Below are 18,444 nucleotides of genomic sequence, written 5' to 3'. Positions count from 1 at the left end.
TGCAAGGATTTAAAAAACCCGAGAACCCCAGCTTCCCAACCTTTCCCCATTCGTTACCACAAGGTCTTAGCCTCCGAAGCTGTCTGGGTGTCCCGGACGATCTACTTTGGTAAGGAAAGAGAGGATGCCGATCAGCCCCCGCCCTTCACTTTACCCCTGGGGAAACAGAGGCCCAGAGGTGCATCACCTGCAGTCCGTGCCTCCAACTCCACATCCCTGGCTCCTTTGGGCCTCCTGTTGGAGGGAGAGCCTCTCCTTCCCCCCTCCTCCCACTCATCTGGGGACTTGGTTGGCCTTCGGCTGCCACTGGCACCAGGTGCAGGAGAGCCGTTCACAGCCAACCTCAATTGCAATTGCCCCAGATGCACCATCAAAACCCGGAACTGGTCTTCTGTGGGTGATGGTGGAGTGAGCACGTGTACTTCCCCTCTGGGGAGCACATGACCGAGAACAAAGGAGTAAGAAGTATAAACTCTCCACGACGAAGGGACAGAGAGGGGGGTCACCTGCAGTCAAAAAACATCAACATGTGAGTGGAAAACAAGAGGTCAAGTCTTTGCTCAAACGGCACCTTCTAAAAACAGCAGCTAGTTTTACTCTTTTCCGTGACACTTACTATGCCCTCACACATGTCTTTTACTTATTATATTTACTGCCTGTCCCACTAGCACAGGGATTTTTTCTGTTTTGTCCACTGCTAGGTCTGAGAGCCTAGAGCACTGCCTGACACATAGCAGGTGCCCAACAAATACTGAATGGATGAATAGATGGACCAGTCAGTCAGTCAGTCAGAGGCAGGGCGGTGACTGACAGAGCAGTGGGCAGAGACGAGGGAGGGGACTGAGCCCAAGAGGGACCCTCCTGCCCCTTGACTTAGAAATGCCCCACAATGGGACATGACGGTGAAGACAGGGGCCCCCTTGGAAGTCTGTGAATGGAGCCAAAGACCTCCCCTCCCCGTTGCTCACACCACGGGACAGCTAAAGGTCATCCTCCATCCCTTGTGGCAACAGATGGGAGGGTTTTTCTTTTAAAAATTGATGGCTCCAGAGAAGAAACTATTGCATTCTGCAGCTTTGGGGGTCTCTTGGCATCATGCTGGCTCCCCACCCCAAAGCAAACTCTATCCCTGGAGAGCAGTGTTGAGGGGGAAAGGCTTTGAGGCTGGACGACCTGAAATGGGAAGTCAGCAGATCCACTTACTAGCTTCCAACTTGTGGAAATGCTTTTTAACCTCCTTGGGCCTCAGTTTCCTCATACATGAAATGGGTCTACTGATTAGACATACTTCTTAGCTTGTGGGACCAGAAGTTACTATGTGGAAAGTGCCAAGAGCAGTGTCTGGCACATTGCAAGTGCTCAGAAAATGTTATGTTAACATCATTTTTGTGAACAAGACACCACCTACCCCAGCAAGCTTTTATGATCTCAACCTTGAATGTGGATGGACAAGCTATAAGTGTCTGGCGACTCAGATGAACCAGCAAGAAACAGACACGTTGGGCTGCTGATGCCACCTGCTGGTGACCAGTGGAACCTGGCTGAAGAGTTGGCAGAAGGCATTAGCCCTGCGCTGGGCCAGGTGCTGCCTGACACCTGTCAAGGGATGGGCTGGGGTCATCCCAGCAGGAGGAAGGGCTTTCCAGGCAGTGGCAGGCTGCTCCTGAGGCTGGAAGATGGGGGGGTGGCCCTGCTTGGCCATGAGGCCCTCCTTCCTCCGGTTTTACTGGCAACATCTATTCCTGGCTGTTCTGTAGCTGAAAACAAGGAGCCTCCAGGGGACCAAAGGTTCTTTAGGAAATACACAAAACTAAATGCACTGACTTTGCTTTAATTAAAAAATAAATAAATACATGCCAGGGGATTTTTTTTCAATGAGGAAAGAGGCTGAAGGAACAAAACAAACCCCAAACTCACAGGGACCTCCCTTGTTTCTAGCGGCCCCTTTGCTGGAGGCCTGCAGGCAGCGTGCAGGCTCAGCCACAGCCCCGCTCTGTGACAGGTCCCCGTAAGGCCCTGCCCCTCAGGCCACGGGGCTTCCCGGGAGCAGGGGGAGTCTGCCATGGTGGCTGGAATCTGGAAGGCGAGGTCTGCGTGGATGGGGCAGAGCCCCACAGCCCCAAGGTCCTGACCCCTCACTGGCCAGCAGATGTCCATCCAGAAGGCTCCAGGCCTGGGCAGGTGGCTCTGCTCCCAAATGGCAGCCTCACCTTGGAGGCCCTTGGAGGATGAGCCCGCCAGGGCCTATCACACTCACCATAGCCCAGGTTCTAGAGAGATGGGCAGGCAGCTCAGCTGAGGCTCCAGGAACAGGAGGAGAGTGGGCGGTGACCAGCGTTTCCAGCCGCGGCTCCCCCGCGACTCCTGGGTGACGATGCACAGCCCTCAGGGTCCTTAAGGCCAGCCCGGGAAGGACCTGGGTGCAGGTGGGCAGGTGGCCCTCCTGCCAGACTTCCAGGCCTGGAAACCACAGCTGGGGCTGGGGCCAGGTACACACTGCCCCCGAGAAGCACGCGGGTGCAGGGCCCTCAGCACCCTGACCTCGCCAGGCTGACCCCACACACAGTGGGACAGGAGGGCCATGGTGACCACGCCGCCTCAGAAGTGGACCCATTTGTTCCAGTTGACCTCGTGGGGGAAGACGCAGCCCAAGCGGAGGGTACAGTCTAGTGTGGGCTCGTAGAACACTGTGGGGCTCTCACTCGGTCCGGGGGGCGCCTCGGCCTCTTCCATCACCGGCTTAGAGAAGAGCGAGACGGCAGCGGGCCTCCTCAGCGAGCGCTTTCTAATGCAGCCGAGCAACTCCAGGCCCTGTGGATGCCACAGACAGATGGTTTCCAAGTACGCTTATGGACCACGTCCTATACCCCGAGCCGCTTCCCAGAACAGTGGACACCTGAACTTGGCCTTAAGGGACCAGTAGGGACTGACCAGGAGGATTTAGACAAATGCCCAGGGCAGGAGAGGGAGGTGTTCCCACCATTTATACAACGGCCCCGTGTTGAGCAGGGGTTGCAGGCCGGCCTCCAGATGGCGTGTTGTTTGGCCTAGACCTGCTTTCAAGTGCAGGAAATTTCCCACCGAATTTCCTGTTTCCGCTTCTGCTGCGGAGCCAGAGCCCCGGGCATACCTGGCCAGAGCGCAGGGTGGCAATCAGGCCAGGCTGGATGCAGCTGCCCTCTAGGGGCGGGGGCACATCTCCAGCTCTCCCCGCCATCCATGAGGGCTTGTCCCTCACCTGCCCACCTGCCCCTGCAGGCTCGTGAGGTCGTGAGCCCTGGTCTAGGGACAGGGTCGGAGGCATGACCCTGGGAACACTGACAGGTAAGCCTCAGCAGCAGTAAGGGGCTGGGGAAGGATGCTGTGAGCGATGGCCTGGGGCAGCAACCTGGGGCAGGGGTGGGGGGGCGCAGGGCTGGGCACCAGCAGTGCTAAAGGGCAGGGAGGCTGCATGCAGGATGGAAAAAGGTGTGGGGCTCAGCCGGCGTGGCTGCCTCCTCCGAGGGCAGTGGGCTGACCACTGGATGCAGGGCTGATGGGGGTGGGATGAAGTAGGTAGCGAGGTGGGGACACCTGGGGCACAAGACTCTTCTGAAGAGCCCGGCTTTCTGTGAGGAGGCTAGTGCACCCTCATGGGCCGAGCCTGTACCTGGCAGCTGTACCGTAGGACTCGGCCCACGCGCCACCCCACCCTCCCGCCCCAAGACTCAAGCCCGGGCCCAGCCCCGCCGCACCTGGAGCAGCTCGAGCACGGCGAGGGGCTGCAGCACGCCCTGGTAGTGCTGCAGCAGACAGCTCTCGGGGATGCCGGGCCGCGTCATGACGTGGCCCAGCAGGGCCTCCATCATGCCCTTGCACACTGGCACGTTCAGGCGGCCGTCCACGATGCGCCACGGGCGCCCGATGAAGCAGACACTCTCACAGTCCCTGCGGGGCAGGCACATGGGTGTCAGGCTTGGTCAGGGAGGGAGGTGGGAGCCACCTGCTCCCACGCAGCGCCTGGCCCAGGTCGCAGGGCTGGAACTGTCTGCCTTCTGCTCTTCCACCTCCCGCTTCCCTCCCATCTGGATGGAGGGGTCTCAACCCCAGGGCCCACCATCACTGGCTCAGGGGAGCCTGATGGGCTGGCGGCCCCCATATCACCCCCTGCTGGCAGGGAAGGGAAAAGAGCTATGACTTCTAGATTTCCCAGCCCCGCCTGGGACCTGGGCCAGCGGCCACCTTCCCTTCAGGCCAAGGTCTTTACGCAGAAGCTCTACTTCTGTGTTGTACGTGGGGCTTCCAGACACACTTTCCAGAGAACAAAGGTTTCTGCTAAAAATTAAACCAGTGACTGAGATGTGGGACAGCCACAGACTAGCCAGGCACTTGGCTCTGACTACATGACCGGGCCCTGGGAGGGCCACACCTGAGTCCCAAGCACACGGCCCTGCTGATCTGAGGGCAATGTACACACACACGGCAGGCATCCCCTCAATAGAAAACCTCTGTGAAACCCACCGCTCAGATGGACCGGGCCTGCGACAGCCTAGTGCTTCTGGCCCTCGTCCACCACACGAGGAGAACCTGCCTTGACGAGGAACTCTGTGCCAGACACTGTCTGATACCGTATCTTTGTGAAAGATGTTCATGGAATAACTAATTCTGGGCCTGGGGAACCCCCTCCCTGGGCTCTCACTGCCCCAGCCCCGGCCACCTGAATCTGAATCACACTCACCTTTCCAGTACTGTCTGGGAGCGGCCACTGGCTGCAGAACTGTCTGTCAGACCTGACGGAGGAGAGGGATGTGAGTGAGAGACAAGGGAGGGGCCTGTCTCTTCCTCTCCCACTCACTCCACAAGTCCTTCTGGGTCTGGGGATAAAGTCATCCCCTTCCTGAGGGTCTTCGTCCCCAGAGTGGCCAGGCCATGGGCCGAAGCCAGCACGCCCAGAGCACTGGACGGACAGCGGGGTGCAGCGTGGGGGCTGTTCCCAGGGCCAGAGGACCGAGCGAGCACCTGTCTTCCTCCAGAAGCCCTGACCACAGAGCTGGGCGTGTAAAGTCCTTGGGTGGAAACACCCTAGAGGAAACAAAGGTGCCTTCAGAAAACGCGGGAGAGGCCACTGTGGAGCACCTCTCCTGAGGAAAGGAAAACAGAGCATCTGTCGATCCCCTAGAAGGCGAGACCCCTCCCATTTATGCCACTGCTTCCTAACACCTGATGCCTCAGGAACAACACCGCTTTCTAGAACCTTGTGATTCACAGGCTGGCTGAGGAGTGTCTGAGGCCTCTGCCCTCTGGTGGAAAGACAGCGTAAAGAGGCAGGACCCCTCCCTGCAAGGTCCAGGCTGTGAGAAGCTCCTCTGCGGCAGCAGGCGGACAGAGGATGGGTGGGTGCGGGGTGGTGGGCTGCGGGACAGGGTTGGTACCTCTGGGGTCTTCAGGGCCCTCTGGAAGCTGGGCCTGACAGCTCATCTGCTCCTGGCCTGGGGAGCTGGGAACCCCCAAACACTCCAGGTCCTCCTGCCCAGCTTCCGATGCTCCTGGGGGAGGCTCCCTCATGCCCGGGTCTTCGGGAGCTGCGGGCAGAGCAGGCGCCCGGGTTTCCGGCTCCTCTTCCACTCTGGGCCCAGGGCCGGGGGCTGAGCGCACGTCCTGGAGGGTGGGCCTCTTTGCAGGGGGCATCTGGGCGCGCTCGGGGTCGGCCCCCTCACCCTGCCTGGCTGCATCGGTGCTGGCCCAGCTGGCTCGCCTCTTGGCAGCCCGGGGGCCCTGAGAAGGTGGTGCCTGCCCCTCAGAAGGGCCGTCCTCGCCGGGGGGCCCCTCTGGGGGCCTGGCCTGGGGGTCTTCTCTTGCAGGGTCAGCCTCCTCCTCTTTGCCTTTTAGCCGCACCGAGTGCAGGAGCCAGGGATGCGCAGAGGCCATGGTCACCAGGCGAGCGGTGTTGCCACCAACTTCCAACACCTGGTGTTGTTCCAAGAGGTCCTAGGAAAAGCAGGAGACACAGAGGGTCTGTGGGGGACCCCAGGGTCATCGGGGTTTGCCTCCCCTGGCTGCAGTGTTCAAGTGCCCTGAGCCGGTGGCCAGCCCAGCTCCACCAGGACAGGTGACTCGAGGGGGAGGCCTGGCTTCCAGCCTTGGGCTGACAACCAGCCGGCCACGTGGCCCCAGGCAGTCCTCTCTCTCTCAAGGCTCAGAGTGCCCACTTGTAAAACAGGCCAGGCACGTGAAACCACAGCTGTGTCCCTGAGGCTGATGCAACTTTACAAGTCTCCTCCTGCCTGGCCAGCTCCTCCCATGGACTCAAGACCCTGACTGCGATCAAGTTCTTTTGCAAAAGCCATTATCGTTCCCCTGTGAAGGACAATGGCCCTTGCACAGCTGTGCCCCATCAAACATCCTTGTTCTATCTAGGAGCTGCATGTGTGCTCCCACCCCCTGCCCTTAACAGAGGCATTGGGGATTGAACCCCAAATCTCAGGTATGCCAAGTGGGCTCTCTACCCCTGAGCTATACTCCCTACCATCCTTTTTATTTTTATATTAAAAAAGCTACCAGTCAGGGTACAAGGAATTTGCCCCAGTTCACAGCCTGGAACCAGGACTCACACCCAGGTCATGCAGGTCTGGAAGGGTTTGTTGTGGGCACTCGTCATCTGGGACCCTGTGCTGGGCACCAGGGCACAGAGGGAGCTGCTGCCTCCTCACTTCTTGTTGGTCAGTGGGATTGGATGCCTCGGCTCCAGCGCTGGGCCTGAGGAAAGTCCTCACCCCTCTCTGAGGCTTGCCTACCCTCCAGGACTCACCTCCCAGGGCCCCAGAGGCACCGTGAGTTTTAACAACAATCAAACACCATATGAATGGAACTCCACACCCCTCTCATATTTCCTGCATTCCTTTAATAATGACATCAGCCTCCACCCTCCTCCCTCATGGACACCCCACGGCAGGCACCCCCACAACATCGCTAACACACAAGAGGGCAAGCCAGGTCCCCAGGCACTTGATCTAAAAGGTCCGACTGTGATTAAATTCTCTGAGTTTAAGGGTCACTGATGAAAATGGGCTGAGGCAGGTACTGTGGTGAGTACCGTGGGCTGGGTACAGGGAGCCACAGACATAGCAGAGACCCGGGGTGGACAAGACCCATGGCTTGGAGGGGTCCAGCCAACTGTGCTGAAGAAACAGGGCCCGAGTGGCCAGATATTCTAACATTCAGGAGGAGCTGGGTTTTAGGCAGTGTTGACAACAAATTCAACTTTTGAAACAATTCCACCACATGCCTCAGACCAAGTCCATCCGCAGGGTGCATCTGGCCCATGAGTTGCAACTTCTGCTTTCATGACCTCAGGCTCCCTGGGAGCATAGCTCACCTGGACGTAGTCTGTGAAGGTCCTGGTGCGCTCACCATCTGCCCTTTCCAAAGTGGAGAACCGTCTGGTTAGCTCTGTCTTGTCCACCCCAAAGCAACCGGCCGCTGCAATGGCCCCCTGTACCTCCAGGGCGGCGGACACGTCTCCAGGTTTGTACCCAGACAGCGCCACCTGGCGGGCGAACTCTTCCAAGCTGTAGGTGTCCTGGCTGTTTATCAGCCTGGTGAACGTGTTAGGGAGGCAGGCGGTCCCCACCGTCAGCTCTTTCAGAGATGTGGCTGCGGAGACCAGGAGAACCAGAATCAGCCCTGACAGGAGCCCCTCCCCAGCCCCGTGTACAGGTGATAGCGAGGCAGGCCATGCTCCAGCCCTGACTCACAGCTCCCCACACAGCCAGGGGTCACCTTCCGGGTGGACACGGTCGGGTCCCTGGCAGTTGGGTTCCGGATATGAGCCCCTGGGCCCCTGACTGCAGACAACTAGGCTGAGTTCCCAGGGCCAATATGATTCTTTCGCCTGAGACTCCCACTGAAGGGCGAAAAGTGGGGCTGGGGCCTGAGAACCACAGCCCTGCAGCTATGGACGGAGGAGGTCCTCAACTCCAGCTGCCCTGGCCCCACCCTCTCTAACGTTCACGAGGTCACCACTCCTCAGACCCTGTGAGACAGCCAGGATATACTTCCATTTTGCTCACACCAGCCAGGGCTGGTGTCTGTTGCTTCCTGGCCAAGATGTCTCTGCTAAGACCACAGTCTACAGATTATCACATCTTCGCCCGGCCCAAGCTCCCGACCCGGCACAGAACACTGACTGTGGTTGTGAAAGTAGTACCCACCATCTCAACACATGACAGTAAAAACAAGTCAGACGGAGGCAGGAAAAGGGTGGGAAGGAGGGAGAGGAGTGTAGGACGAGGCCCCAGGATCCTCACTCTGTGGAGGGAGAAGAGACTGCCAGAAACCGGAAACCCAGAATCGAGGGTGCGGGAGACGGAGGGTGAGGAAGTCATTAACGTTGCAAAGATAATCAAGAGAAGAACTCGAAAAAGCAAAAGACTGGAAGTAAAGGAGGCAAGAGATAATGAAGCAAGCTGAGTGCTCATCTTTCATAGTAGGGGCCAAGATAACACTAAAAAGAAAAGGACTGTGGTGAGTTCTAACCACACAGAGGGCACAGCCCGGGGCTCCCCAAGCAAGCGGGCAACTCAGGACATGTGTCCCCCACAACCCGTGGCGGCTGCGAAGGACGGGAGGGGTTTTCCTTTGTTTTGGCCCCACAGTCGTTGCCCTTCAGAGCCTGGGCCCCAGGGCGGCAGGGTGGCTCTCACCGATGGGCTCCAGCTGGGTGGGCACGGGTGTGCAGCGCAGCCGGAACTTGACCTGGCAGGAGTTCACCACAATGTTGTCGTTGGGGTTGAGGTTGCGGGTGCTGACGATGCCGGGGGCGCAGTAGCCCCTCATCAGCAGGTAGTTGGTGTGGGAGGCCTGGCGGGCTTTCACTTCGATGCTCCGGCGCTTGGCCCCCGAGCCCTCGTCCAAGTCTTCCTCTTCGTCCTCGTCCTCTTCCAAGGCGCCGTCTTTCCCCAGGCTAGGAGTGGAAAATGGACCTGTCTGCTGTCCAGCCATTCGCTCCGTGCACACTGTCCCCCTCGGAGAGCAGCCCTCTGACACCGGACACCCCCGGCATCTAGCCGTGAGGTCAGCAGAGACTGATGCTCCAGCTTCATCTCCCTCATCTGCCTTCCCACACACCCCCTCACCCTGTCCATGCACCTGTGTCTTTGCATGGGCTGTTCCTTCTGCCTGGAAACCCTTCCTAGTCTCTGTTCAAAAAATGCCTACTTTCCCATTAAACCCCAATTTGGCTATTATGCCTCCAGGAACCTTGGTCAATTCCGCCTTCTCTGCTGACCCTCCTGGCCACACTGTCCTGGGTCCATCTCTTTGGCACAGCCAATTCATTCCCTCCTCTGGCTCCCCCAGAGCCTGGAGGCATCAGCAGAAGGTGTTGCACTGGACTCTGTGCTGGAATCCCCAGTTCACAGATCTGGGAGCTCCTGGAAGGCACAGCTTAGGCCCTGCTGTCTTTGTACAGCAAATGCCCACACAGAGAAACTCAGCACATGTTTGTTGAATGAAGATCAGATGACCGAGCAAATAAAACTGGAGACGCCACGGCCTGAGAAGGAGTGACGAGGCCTGATGCCCCGACGGTGCTCCAAGCAGCACCCCACCTCTTACCTCTTAATGACCTCGTTCTCCACCATTGAACTGTCCACCACCACGATCTGCTCTGGAATCCTGACGTCCACGGATATAAGGCCCAGAGAGAAGAGGGTCAGGACGGCCACACAGTGTCCTCCAGGGCCGTCCAAAGAAAACGCCACCAGGTCGCCTGTGGAGTCATTACTCTCCTGGTCTTTGAAGGAAAAATGATCGGGCTGGTCTGACTCGCCGGCAGCGCGGATTCTGTCGAAGAACTGGAATGATTCTGTGCAGAGGGTGCCGGGAAACCGCCATGTGAAGATCCTACACAATGATACGGGGGGGCCTGAGGACGGGGTGCTGGAGGCCTGGGTGTGGATCTGCCAAATCTCGCGTCTCCCGGAAGCCCTCTCTTCCATCTCAGATGAAGGTGCCACACTTGTCTGATTGCGTCTCCCCCTCACCTGAGCGCCTCTGAGGAGGGGCTGTGTCTTTTTATCCAACCCAATACCCTAGGCCTCGCGGACACTCACTGTCATCCAGGGCCAAGTTGGGGGAAGATAAAGTGCTTTTTTGTAATAATCATCTTTACAGGCCAGCCCTGAACCCACACTGAGATGAGAGGACGTGTGTGTTCAGTCTCACCATCTCCCAGGTCAAGCCCTTCTCTCTGTGTGACTTTCCCAACCCTGTAACAACCTCTTGCCAACATGCTGTAAACTGAGTCTGAAAAGTACAGGACGGCTTCCAAAGGAAGTGTGTGGGCCTGCGAGGCAGGCGGCCTGGTACAGCTCTGAGCCGTGAGGATTACGGACTGAGGTTATGCCCAGCTTGGAGGGGCTCCTTTTAGCTGGTTGAATTATTAGAAACCCATTTTACACAATTTGATAGGGAAAAGGGCAAAACTACCTGCAAAAATGGTAAATGCCACAAGCGTTCACCTTATTCCCATACAGGGAAGGACGGTTGTTGATGAGGAAATCGATCCCAGAGGCTGCATCAGGGGCTGCGAGGGGCCCAGGCCGCCCTGTCTCGGACAGGAGGGACGCCGGTGCCTGTGGCTCCCCCACGCTCCTCTCTGCAGACAGGCCCCGTGCTCCCCAGCCCAGGCGCAGGCTGCAGAGTGGTGCTCACCTGTAGTAGGTCTGGGACAGCTGGTAGGACATCGGCACAAAGGGCAAAGCCCGGTTCTTCTTGGGACCCAGCGTGTGGTTGATCCGGCGCCGGTTGACCAAGCTCCTCTTCTGGCACTCCACGAAGGCCTTCACGAGGATGTGGTCCTTATACTCCCGGTACAGGCGGAATGTCTGCAACACAGCGGGGCGCGGGTGAGCAGGGCCCTCCAGCCGCCAGGCGGACAAGGGCCAGTCGTGGGGATGCTCAGAGGCCACAGCTGGTCACCTGCGGAGGAAGCAGCTGCTGTGGGGGCGAGGCGGGGGGAGGCTCCAGCGGACACTTGGGGTGCTGCTGGGGAGAGCACGGAGGAAGCCCACAACCCCCACGGTCAGCCTTCACCCACCGTCACATCACCCCGGAGAGCACAGAGAGAGGGACAGACGGCTGCAGAAAGGAAGGCTCTGCACCCTAGGCCTGCCTATTTCTTTGGATGCAAAGATGCTAGGAGCCAATGCAGAATCACCCCCTCCCCTAACCCATCAGGTTGTCTGGTGGGCTCTACCCTCTAAGTAGGTTCCCAAACGCATCTGGATCACGCCCATTATGTTGCCACGTCTGGGCCATGCCACCATCGTTTCTCACCATGGCCTCTTGCCAACTGCTCTTTCTGCTTCTACACATGCCCCCGGCCCCAACCCCGACCACCCTGTGCCACAATCAGACTACACGCCTCAATCAGACCACACGTTCCTTCCCGACCTTGAAAGCCATGCTGGTTTCCCTCTGAGGGTAGAACTCCCAGTCCTTACGACGCCTGACAAGACCCCCGTGTGCGGGAACTTGCCTGACACCCAGGCCCCAACTCCTACAATCCAGCCCTCAATCACCACCCTCCAGCCCCACCAGCTTTCTTACTTTTCTTGCAAAAGCCAAGGCCTTCCCACCTCAGGGCCTTTGCACTCACCACTCCCCTTTCTTAGAGAGCACCTCCCCCAAACCTCGGCATGACTGACTCCTCAACACTCAGTTCTCAGCACGAACATTCCCCCTCAAAAGCCAAACCCTCCTCCATCTCGCTCCTCTGCAGGCAGTTGTGTTATATTAACCTGTTTCACTTCCTCTGTAGTAACCACCTCCACCTGAAGTGATCTCATTTGTTCACTGTCTCTCTCCCCCACAAGAACACAGATTTGACCCTTACTGCTGCCCCATCAGCGCCCGGCCCCCAGCACAGGGCGAACATGGAGGGTGCTACCTGGGCCCCCATCGCAGGGGCTCCTTCCGCTGGCCACATCACTGTGACTCCGTGGCTTGTGGAAGGGGACCCCGCTCAGAGGAGGAGCAGCTCAGAGGACTGCGGGACCAGCAGGACCTCTGTTGTTCCAGCATTTTAAAAAGTGTTGGCTCAACAAGCTAACCACTGTGCACGTCTGGCACACGCCAGCCTCCTGGAAAGTCAAAAGCCCTGGCCAAGAAAGCCTGCAGTCACAGTCCGAGAATTTGGGGCATGGACGGTTCCCTTCTGCACTGCCTCTGGGACTCATGGGTGATGGGAGACTGAGGCTCACAGACTTCGTGTGACTTCCGAGGCCAGGCCCCTGGGAGTGGCGGGACCAGAAAGAGAATGAGGCCTTGTCCTCAAGCCAGTGGCCTTGGGAGCCAAGTGGTGGTCAGTCGGGGTGCTGGGGTGGGGTGGTTTCTCCTGGAGCTGGCGAGGGGGTCTGGGCACACACCAGGTCCAGCCAGCCCAAGGCACGCACAGCACCCTCGATCTCTCCAGGCCCCACCTCTATGCTGGTCCTGGCACACAGACTATCAGCCTGATGGGGGAACACCACAAGGGGCAGGGGGAAAGAAGCCGAGGAGTGGCTGTTACATCGTCACTGAGTGCTCAGACCACAAACAGTGAGTGAAGCCGTCAGGTTCCCGACCCTGGGCTGTCACAGACACATCCATCTGGGATGCTTGCAGCGCCCACCCCCACTTCCCTGCAGCAGGCAGGGGAGCCCAGTGGGACTCTGGGTGGCCTCTGACCTCATCCCCAGTGACCTCCCGCTCTTCACTGCCAGGCGGAGGGAGTCAGTGATGAAAGGCCCTGGGCCCAGGTGCTCTTTCTCGGCAACTTCCCACGCCCTGGGGGTCAGGGAGAGTGACAGCCCCTTGGCAGCGTCCCTTGCAGCCCAGACCCCAGCTCGAAATGGAACTGAGGAAGGAAGAGCAGCGGCGTGAGGCCGGGACAAGGCCCCGGCCGGGGTGCAGGGACTGGGCTCTCACCATTAACTTTGGGCTGGGCTTTCTCATGGTTGGTGGCTTGGAGAGTCCCCCCAGACTCAGGTGTGATGAATGAGCCCTGGAGTCCTGGGCATGTGCTTTTTAACTTCTAACCTCAAGTTTTCATACCTGTGGGAGTCCTAATCCCACCCCCTCCCAGGCTCAGTGCGCCGTTAAACGAGGCCCGCCTTCCTCTTTCGTCCTCTTTCGGCCACGATAAAGCGGCAGTGCAGCTCCAGTAAGTCCTCACGAGATACGTCAGACCCAACGCCCGCAGAAAGGCAGCGTCTCCACTGGGCGGTATCTAGCCATCAGAATGTGTTGACATCCCCACGTCATCATTAGACAAGATGTGCAGGGTAGCTCAAACACCTTCTCAGCTCTTCTGTCATGGCTCATTTCCAATGCTGCCTAATTGTCTGTCTTAAACATTAGACTCAAAACCCCAACAGCGAGAGGATTCTGGAGGTCACTGGGTCCCGTGCCCTCACTTCAAAGATGAATGGGGTGAGGGCTGGAGCCTTGGGGAAGAGGGAAATCAGGGTCCCTGAGACCCCACAGCTAAGAAGGGAAGGAGCAGAAACCTCCCAGGGCCCCGGCCTCGGAAGGGCCCCGCGTCCCAGAGGGCTGCTGCAGATGGAGGCCGGGTCCCCAACCCCACCTGAAACGACTGGCAAGACTCCATCTGACTGTCCGAGAGGGCCAGCGTGCTCTGGATCAGGTTCTGCAGCACCAGAGAGTGGATGTCATCCACACTGAAAGAGACGGATGGAGCCACGTGAGCCCCCGGCCACCGGGCACTGCTCAGCTGGGGCAGATTCAGCTCTAATTTAACACAAGTTTTCAATTTTGCAAAAGGTGATGAATGCTGAAACTATTCGTAACCAAAAGAAATCATAATTCTGAAGCCTTACCGGCTGGTCAATTTTTGCAGGAAATAAGTCCCAGTCTAGCGGGGAAGGGGTGGCATAACCAGGGAACAGGTTTTCACGACAACTAGCAAAGGTGCTTAGCGCTCACATTTTCTTTTCATCCAATTTTAAATCATTTTTCTCTCGAGAATAGGCTTTTCATTGAAATACAGAGCTAAGATCAGACTGAATACCGATTATCCAAGCTGGAATAAAAAAGGCTGAGTTTTCCTAACCAGTTTCACTTGGAAGGCTCATGGGCTGAGAGTTCAAACCCTTTCCCCAACCCACTCTAAGGCTGGGCCAGTGATAGGTGGGGTTAGGGATCGGCAGACTTTGCCCGCCAAGGGCCAAATGATCAATAATTTAATCTCTGTGGGCCCTGTGGTCTGTCGCAGCCACTCAACTCTGATGCTAACAGGCGTGGCTGCGTTCCAGTCAAACCTCATTTCCAAAAACAGGTGCCAGGCTCGATCTGGCCCTTGATCACCCCTGTGCTAGGTTGTAGGGAACCTAACAGAGCAGCTGAGGAAGAGGCACTCGCCTATTCAGTTCATCCTCCTTCCTGACTTGATCCTTTTTGTCTCCAATCACCAAAACTCGGTACCTGCAAAGGAAACAAAAGAAGAGCCTGTCGCGGGAACCCAGCAGACCTTCTTTCACCGAGCTGATGCTCGTGGAAGATGGCCACTGATTGGCTAACATGCTGGAAAAAATTGTCAAACTCATTAAAATGCAAACATGTACCTGTGAAGTAAAATGAGAAAACACCACATTCTGCCCATTGAATGACCATGCTGTAGAAATGAGCGTTGAGAAAATGAGGGACATTCGCTTACCGACCACAATGAGGCAAGAAGGAGAAAGGCTGATTGGCAGGGAGCTACTGTTCACTGTGCCCGGAGTTGGGGGGGGGACATAAAATTGTGAGCTCATTATGATTAAAAAACAAGCATAAGAAGGCAGAATGAAAGAAAATACCCACAAGGGAGTAGCTGTATTCAGTGATGGGATTACAGGTTATCTCTCCATCTGTTTGGTTTTTTTTTTTGAGATCCATGTAATGTTCTTTGTATTCATACCAAGCAAATAAATGAAAAACAAATCATAGAACTCACTTAAAAAAAAAAAGACCATTTATTTGTAAGATACATCTTTGGTTTCTACAAAACTGAAGTCAAAATTCATCTTTGCAATTGTAAATTCTTCCTAGAATTTAGTAGCCAGAGAAAGCACCTTTTCAGAAAAACGAGAACTGTTTTTAGTCAAGCGAGAAAATACCTGAAATCATTTTCTTTTTTCCTTTGCCTGCCAGAACGCTCAAGGTCAAATTTAGTGGTAAACTGTGGCAGCTGGAACTTTTTCCTTTCCTCTAGATGGTTCATGAACTCTCCTTTAAAAATCTTTATTTCAACTGTCCTCTTTTGTAACAAAAATTTGCTCCACCACTTTATTGAAAGTACGTGGAGACAGAAATTACAGATAGGTCAACGGGCTGTTTGAAACATCGTTAAGACTGAATAGAAACCATGCCACTTGGGAGCAGTCTGCGGCAAAAGCAGAACTCAAGAAACAGCTAACGAGTAGGGCCTTCTGATTCACGGTAACCTGTTTCCTGTAAGCAGAGTCCTTTCCGCAGGCTTTCTCACAAATGAAAACACTGCAGGAATACCAACAGAAGCAAAGCTTGCATTAGTGATTTATCAACAGCAGCACGGTGCCAACACCAATTACTCAAAGTCAACTACCGAGAACAGAAGACATACGAAGTGTATCTACTTGCTGACGTGATCTCACTCTGGGGTTGCTGGAAAGTTTTGGAAAGCAGAGTGTTTTGTTTTGCTTTTGGTCAAGTTCCCTTTTCTGATCCGGAAACCGCCAGCTCCTCCCCCCTCTGTAGCCTCTGTTACACTCGAGACCGCCAGTTCCTTCCCCCTCTGTAGCCTCTGTTACACTCAAAAGAAGGTGCTTAATGAAATCACTGGAATGTTTAGTTTTTTCCTACACTGTATGTGAAAATATTTGTCGTGCTAAGTTTCTGGGTTTCTCTGTCATCTGGACTTAAAATCTGGAGCAGTTCTTAGGGTGGTACTGCACATGATGGGAACCCATCATTGCCCCGAGCACTCATCACGGTGTGTAAGCCTGTGATGGCCTCTGTTTAATGTGTACAAGGACTGGAAGGTCAACAAAACCGAAAAATGGTTACAGGATAGTTGAGTTATTATAATCTGTTAAATATCTTTCCAATAAAAATATTACTTTTACTTAAAAAAAAAGCCAGCTAAAGCTTATCAACTCTGAAAATGACTGTAAATAGCTCCTTTGGCCTGGGCACAGCAGGCAGGACATAAATCACTTGCCAGCTGAATGGCAGGATGAGATGCCCACCTGAATGGCAGGGGGCTCACTGCAAAGGTATTGTACAGTTGACAAATGGGCCCTGATGGAGGGATGTCATCTCTAGAGAAAGAAATTGGGAAATACAGTGGCTGGAGGGGCTGTCGTGATGAGGATGGTGAAGAAGAGAGAGTCACGTCTGGGTGAAGCAGTGGAGACCTCCACAGAGGGAAAGGGAGCACCTGGTGGGGTGCGAGGGAGGGCAGCGCCGCCCGTTTTCAAGCTGCCCGTGAGGGAAGCGCAGGGTTCACTGCAAGGCCACGTGGAACGGCTGGTGGGGGAGGCACCCGTGGCCATCCTGGCTGGTGACTTTCCCTCTTGCCCCTCGAGGATCACCCAGAACCTCCCCAGAAGAACCTTACCTGGCAAACAGCTCCTCGAGTGTGTCTGGAATTTCAAGGTTAGGATCCTTTAAGGCTGAACTGAACTTCTCTTTAAGCTTCTCCACAAATTCTTTAAACTCACTGGCACAAACCTTTCAAGATGAGAGAATGAGATGTTACAGCCCTCCTTCTCCCTGAAAGGAGGCTTCACTAAGATACATCAAGGAAAATGTTGTAACCAACTCCAGCGGCAATGACCTCCCTCGCCCCCTCCCTTCACTGCCTCGGCCTGGGCAGGGCCCCCGTCTCTGCAGTCTGGGCTCAGCGCTGACACCTTTGAAAAGCCCTCTGGAGCAGATGTTCTTGGACCCCTACTTCCTTCATCAGTGGAGCCAGCCCCAACCTGGTGTGGGGAAACAGCCTGCCCAGCCTCCCAGGATCTTCTGGGAAAAGCTATCCCCTCCCTGATACAAGGGCCCTCTCCCCACTTCTTCCTGTCCTCGGATTCTGTTGTGAGGACTGAGCTCCAGCAGCCACATGGCAGCCATGAGGTGACCAGCACAAGGATGGAAAGCTAACCACCAGGGATGGGGAGTAAGTGACAGAATGAACCTGGGGCCCTGAGAACATCTTGGCTTTGCTGCACCCACATAGAATGGTCTACCTCTGGGTTGCTTGGCACATGGGAAAAAAGAAGCCTTGAGCCCGTTAGGTTTTTTTTTTCCCTTTCACTTGGGCTAAAGGCACTCCTAACTCTCCCTCTGTGACCTCAGCGGCCTGTGCATTCCTCTCAGGGTGACTGCACTGTTCTGTGGTGCCCATTTACTTCCCTGCCTGTCCCACTGCCCTGGGGCTCCATTTCAGTTGGCCTCACTGGGCACAAGGCCAGACACACATGCAGTGGAGTCCAGCATTAGCTCAACGAGTGAGGACTCAGTAGACTCTGGGCTCAAGAGCAGAGAAGTCTGGGTCCGGAAGGATGGCTTCCTGTCACTGTCCCAGACCTGCTCCCAGAAAACTCAGGAAGAGAACTCACAGCTCATCTGCAAGCTTTCCAGAAGTCTAGCTGTTTGTAATATTTCTGAAGAGCTGCCCTATTTTCTTAATAAAACAGGCCTCTGGGCAGAGCAGCACTGCAAAGTGGCATGCCAAATTCTAACCGTCTTTGAAAACTGGTGCTGGAGTCTGATCAAAGGAGGTCCACAGCCAAAGAACTGACACGCCGACTTCCCAAATGCGTGGCGGGAAAGCCCCGTCTGTGAGGCCGGCAGAGGCACCGAGGGTCCGGAGGACCAGACTAGAACCTAGAAATCCCTGCCTTCGGCTCAGGCCGGAGGGCCCACCTTTGGGTCTTCATAGTCAGCTTTCCGATTCATGAACTCCCCAACAAGCTCCTTATCCTGGTACACCTCGGCCAGGCAAATCCTGCAGAGAGAGCAGACCCAAGTGAAGTCTGGGAACTGTAACGAGTCCACGTTCAGAACCATCGGGACATTTCTGTTCTGACATTTCTGGCCGTGGCTAACCGTGAAGGAAGACCTACTTATCTACCTGCTGGGTGATTACAGCTTTTAAGAATGAAGGATTTGGGGTCGACCAGACCTGATTCAAGTCAGGCCTGTTACTGCTCACACGTCACACCGTGGCTTCTCTGAGTTTCCGCTCTCCATGTGCAAACGGAGAACTGTGGCTCCCACCCGCCTGCCCCTTACAGGGCTTTGGCCGAGACCACATGAGATGCCCTATGTGACAGCGTACTGTAAATTTTAAAACATTATCAGGCCCTGGTGTTTGGTACTGTTAAGGGCACTGGTCTCCTCCAGCACTGTCTGTCCACTGCACAAACCTCCACGGCTCCATGGTGT

The 18,444-nt window shown here is 55.9% G+C and overlaps 1 protein-coding gene across 2 annotated transcripts in view; it reads right to left on the bottom strand.

The window, feature by feature from the left end:
- Positions 1-1,811: 1,811 nt before the first annotated feature.
- GTF3C1 (general transcription factor IIIC subunit 1) overlaps positions 1,812-18,444 on the bottom strand; it is a 62,861-nt gene continuing 46,228 nt past the window's right edge. For both annotated transcript variants that reach the window (XM_006186706.3, XM_014560870.2), the window contains exons 26-37: positions 17,923-18,004; positions 16,619-16,731; positions 14,401-14,463; positions 13,607-13,700; positions 10,693-10,865; positions 9,595-9,882; positions 8,682-8,941; positions 7,355-7,632; positions 5,412-5,967; positions 4,718-4,769; positions 3,735-3,927; positions 1,812-2,811 (exon numbers count right to left, since the gene is read on the bottom strand). In XM_006186706.3, the coding sequence (XP_006186768.2) occupies positions 2,599-2,811; positions 3,735-3,927; positions 4,718-4,769; positions 5,412-5,967; positions 7,355-7,632; positions 8,682-8,941; positions 9,595-9,882; positions 10,693-10,865; positions 13,607-13,700; positions 14,401-14,463; positions 16,619-16,731; positions 17,923-18,004 (2,365 nt within the window). In that variant the 3' untranslated portion in view covers positions 1,812-2,598. The remainder of the gene's footprint in view (positions 2,812-3,734; positions 3,928-4,717; positions 4,770-5,411; positions 5,968-7,354; positions 7,633-8,681; positions 8,942-9,594; positions 9,883-10,692; positions 10,866-13,606; positions 13,701-14,400; positions 14,464-16,618; positions 16,732-17,922; positions 18,005-18,444) is intronic.

This window comes from Camelus ferus, chromosome 18 (genome assembly GCF_009834535.1).
Source record: "Camelus ferus isolate YT-003-E chromosome 18, BCGSAC_Cfer_1.0, whole genome shotgun sequence".
Classification (NCBI taxonomy): Eukaryota; Metazoa; Chordata; class Mammalia; order Artiodactyla; family Camelidae; genus Camelus; species Camelus ferus.
This window is presented reverse-complemented; position numbering and strand designations above follow the sequence as displayed.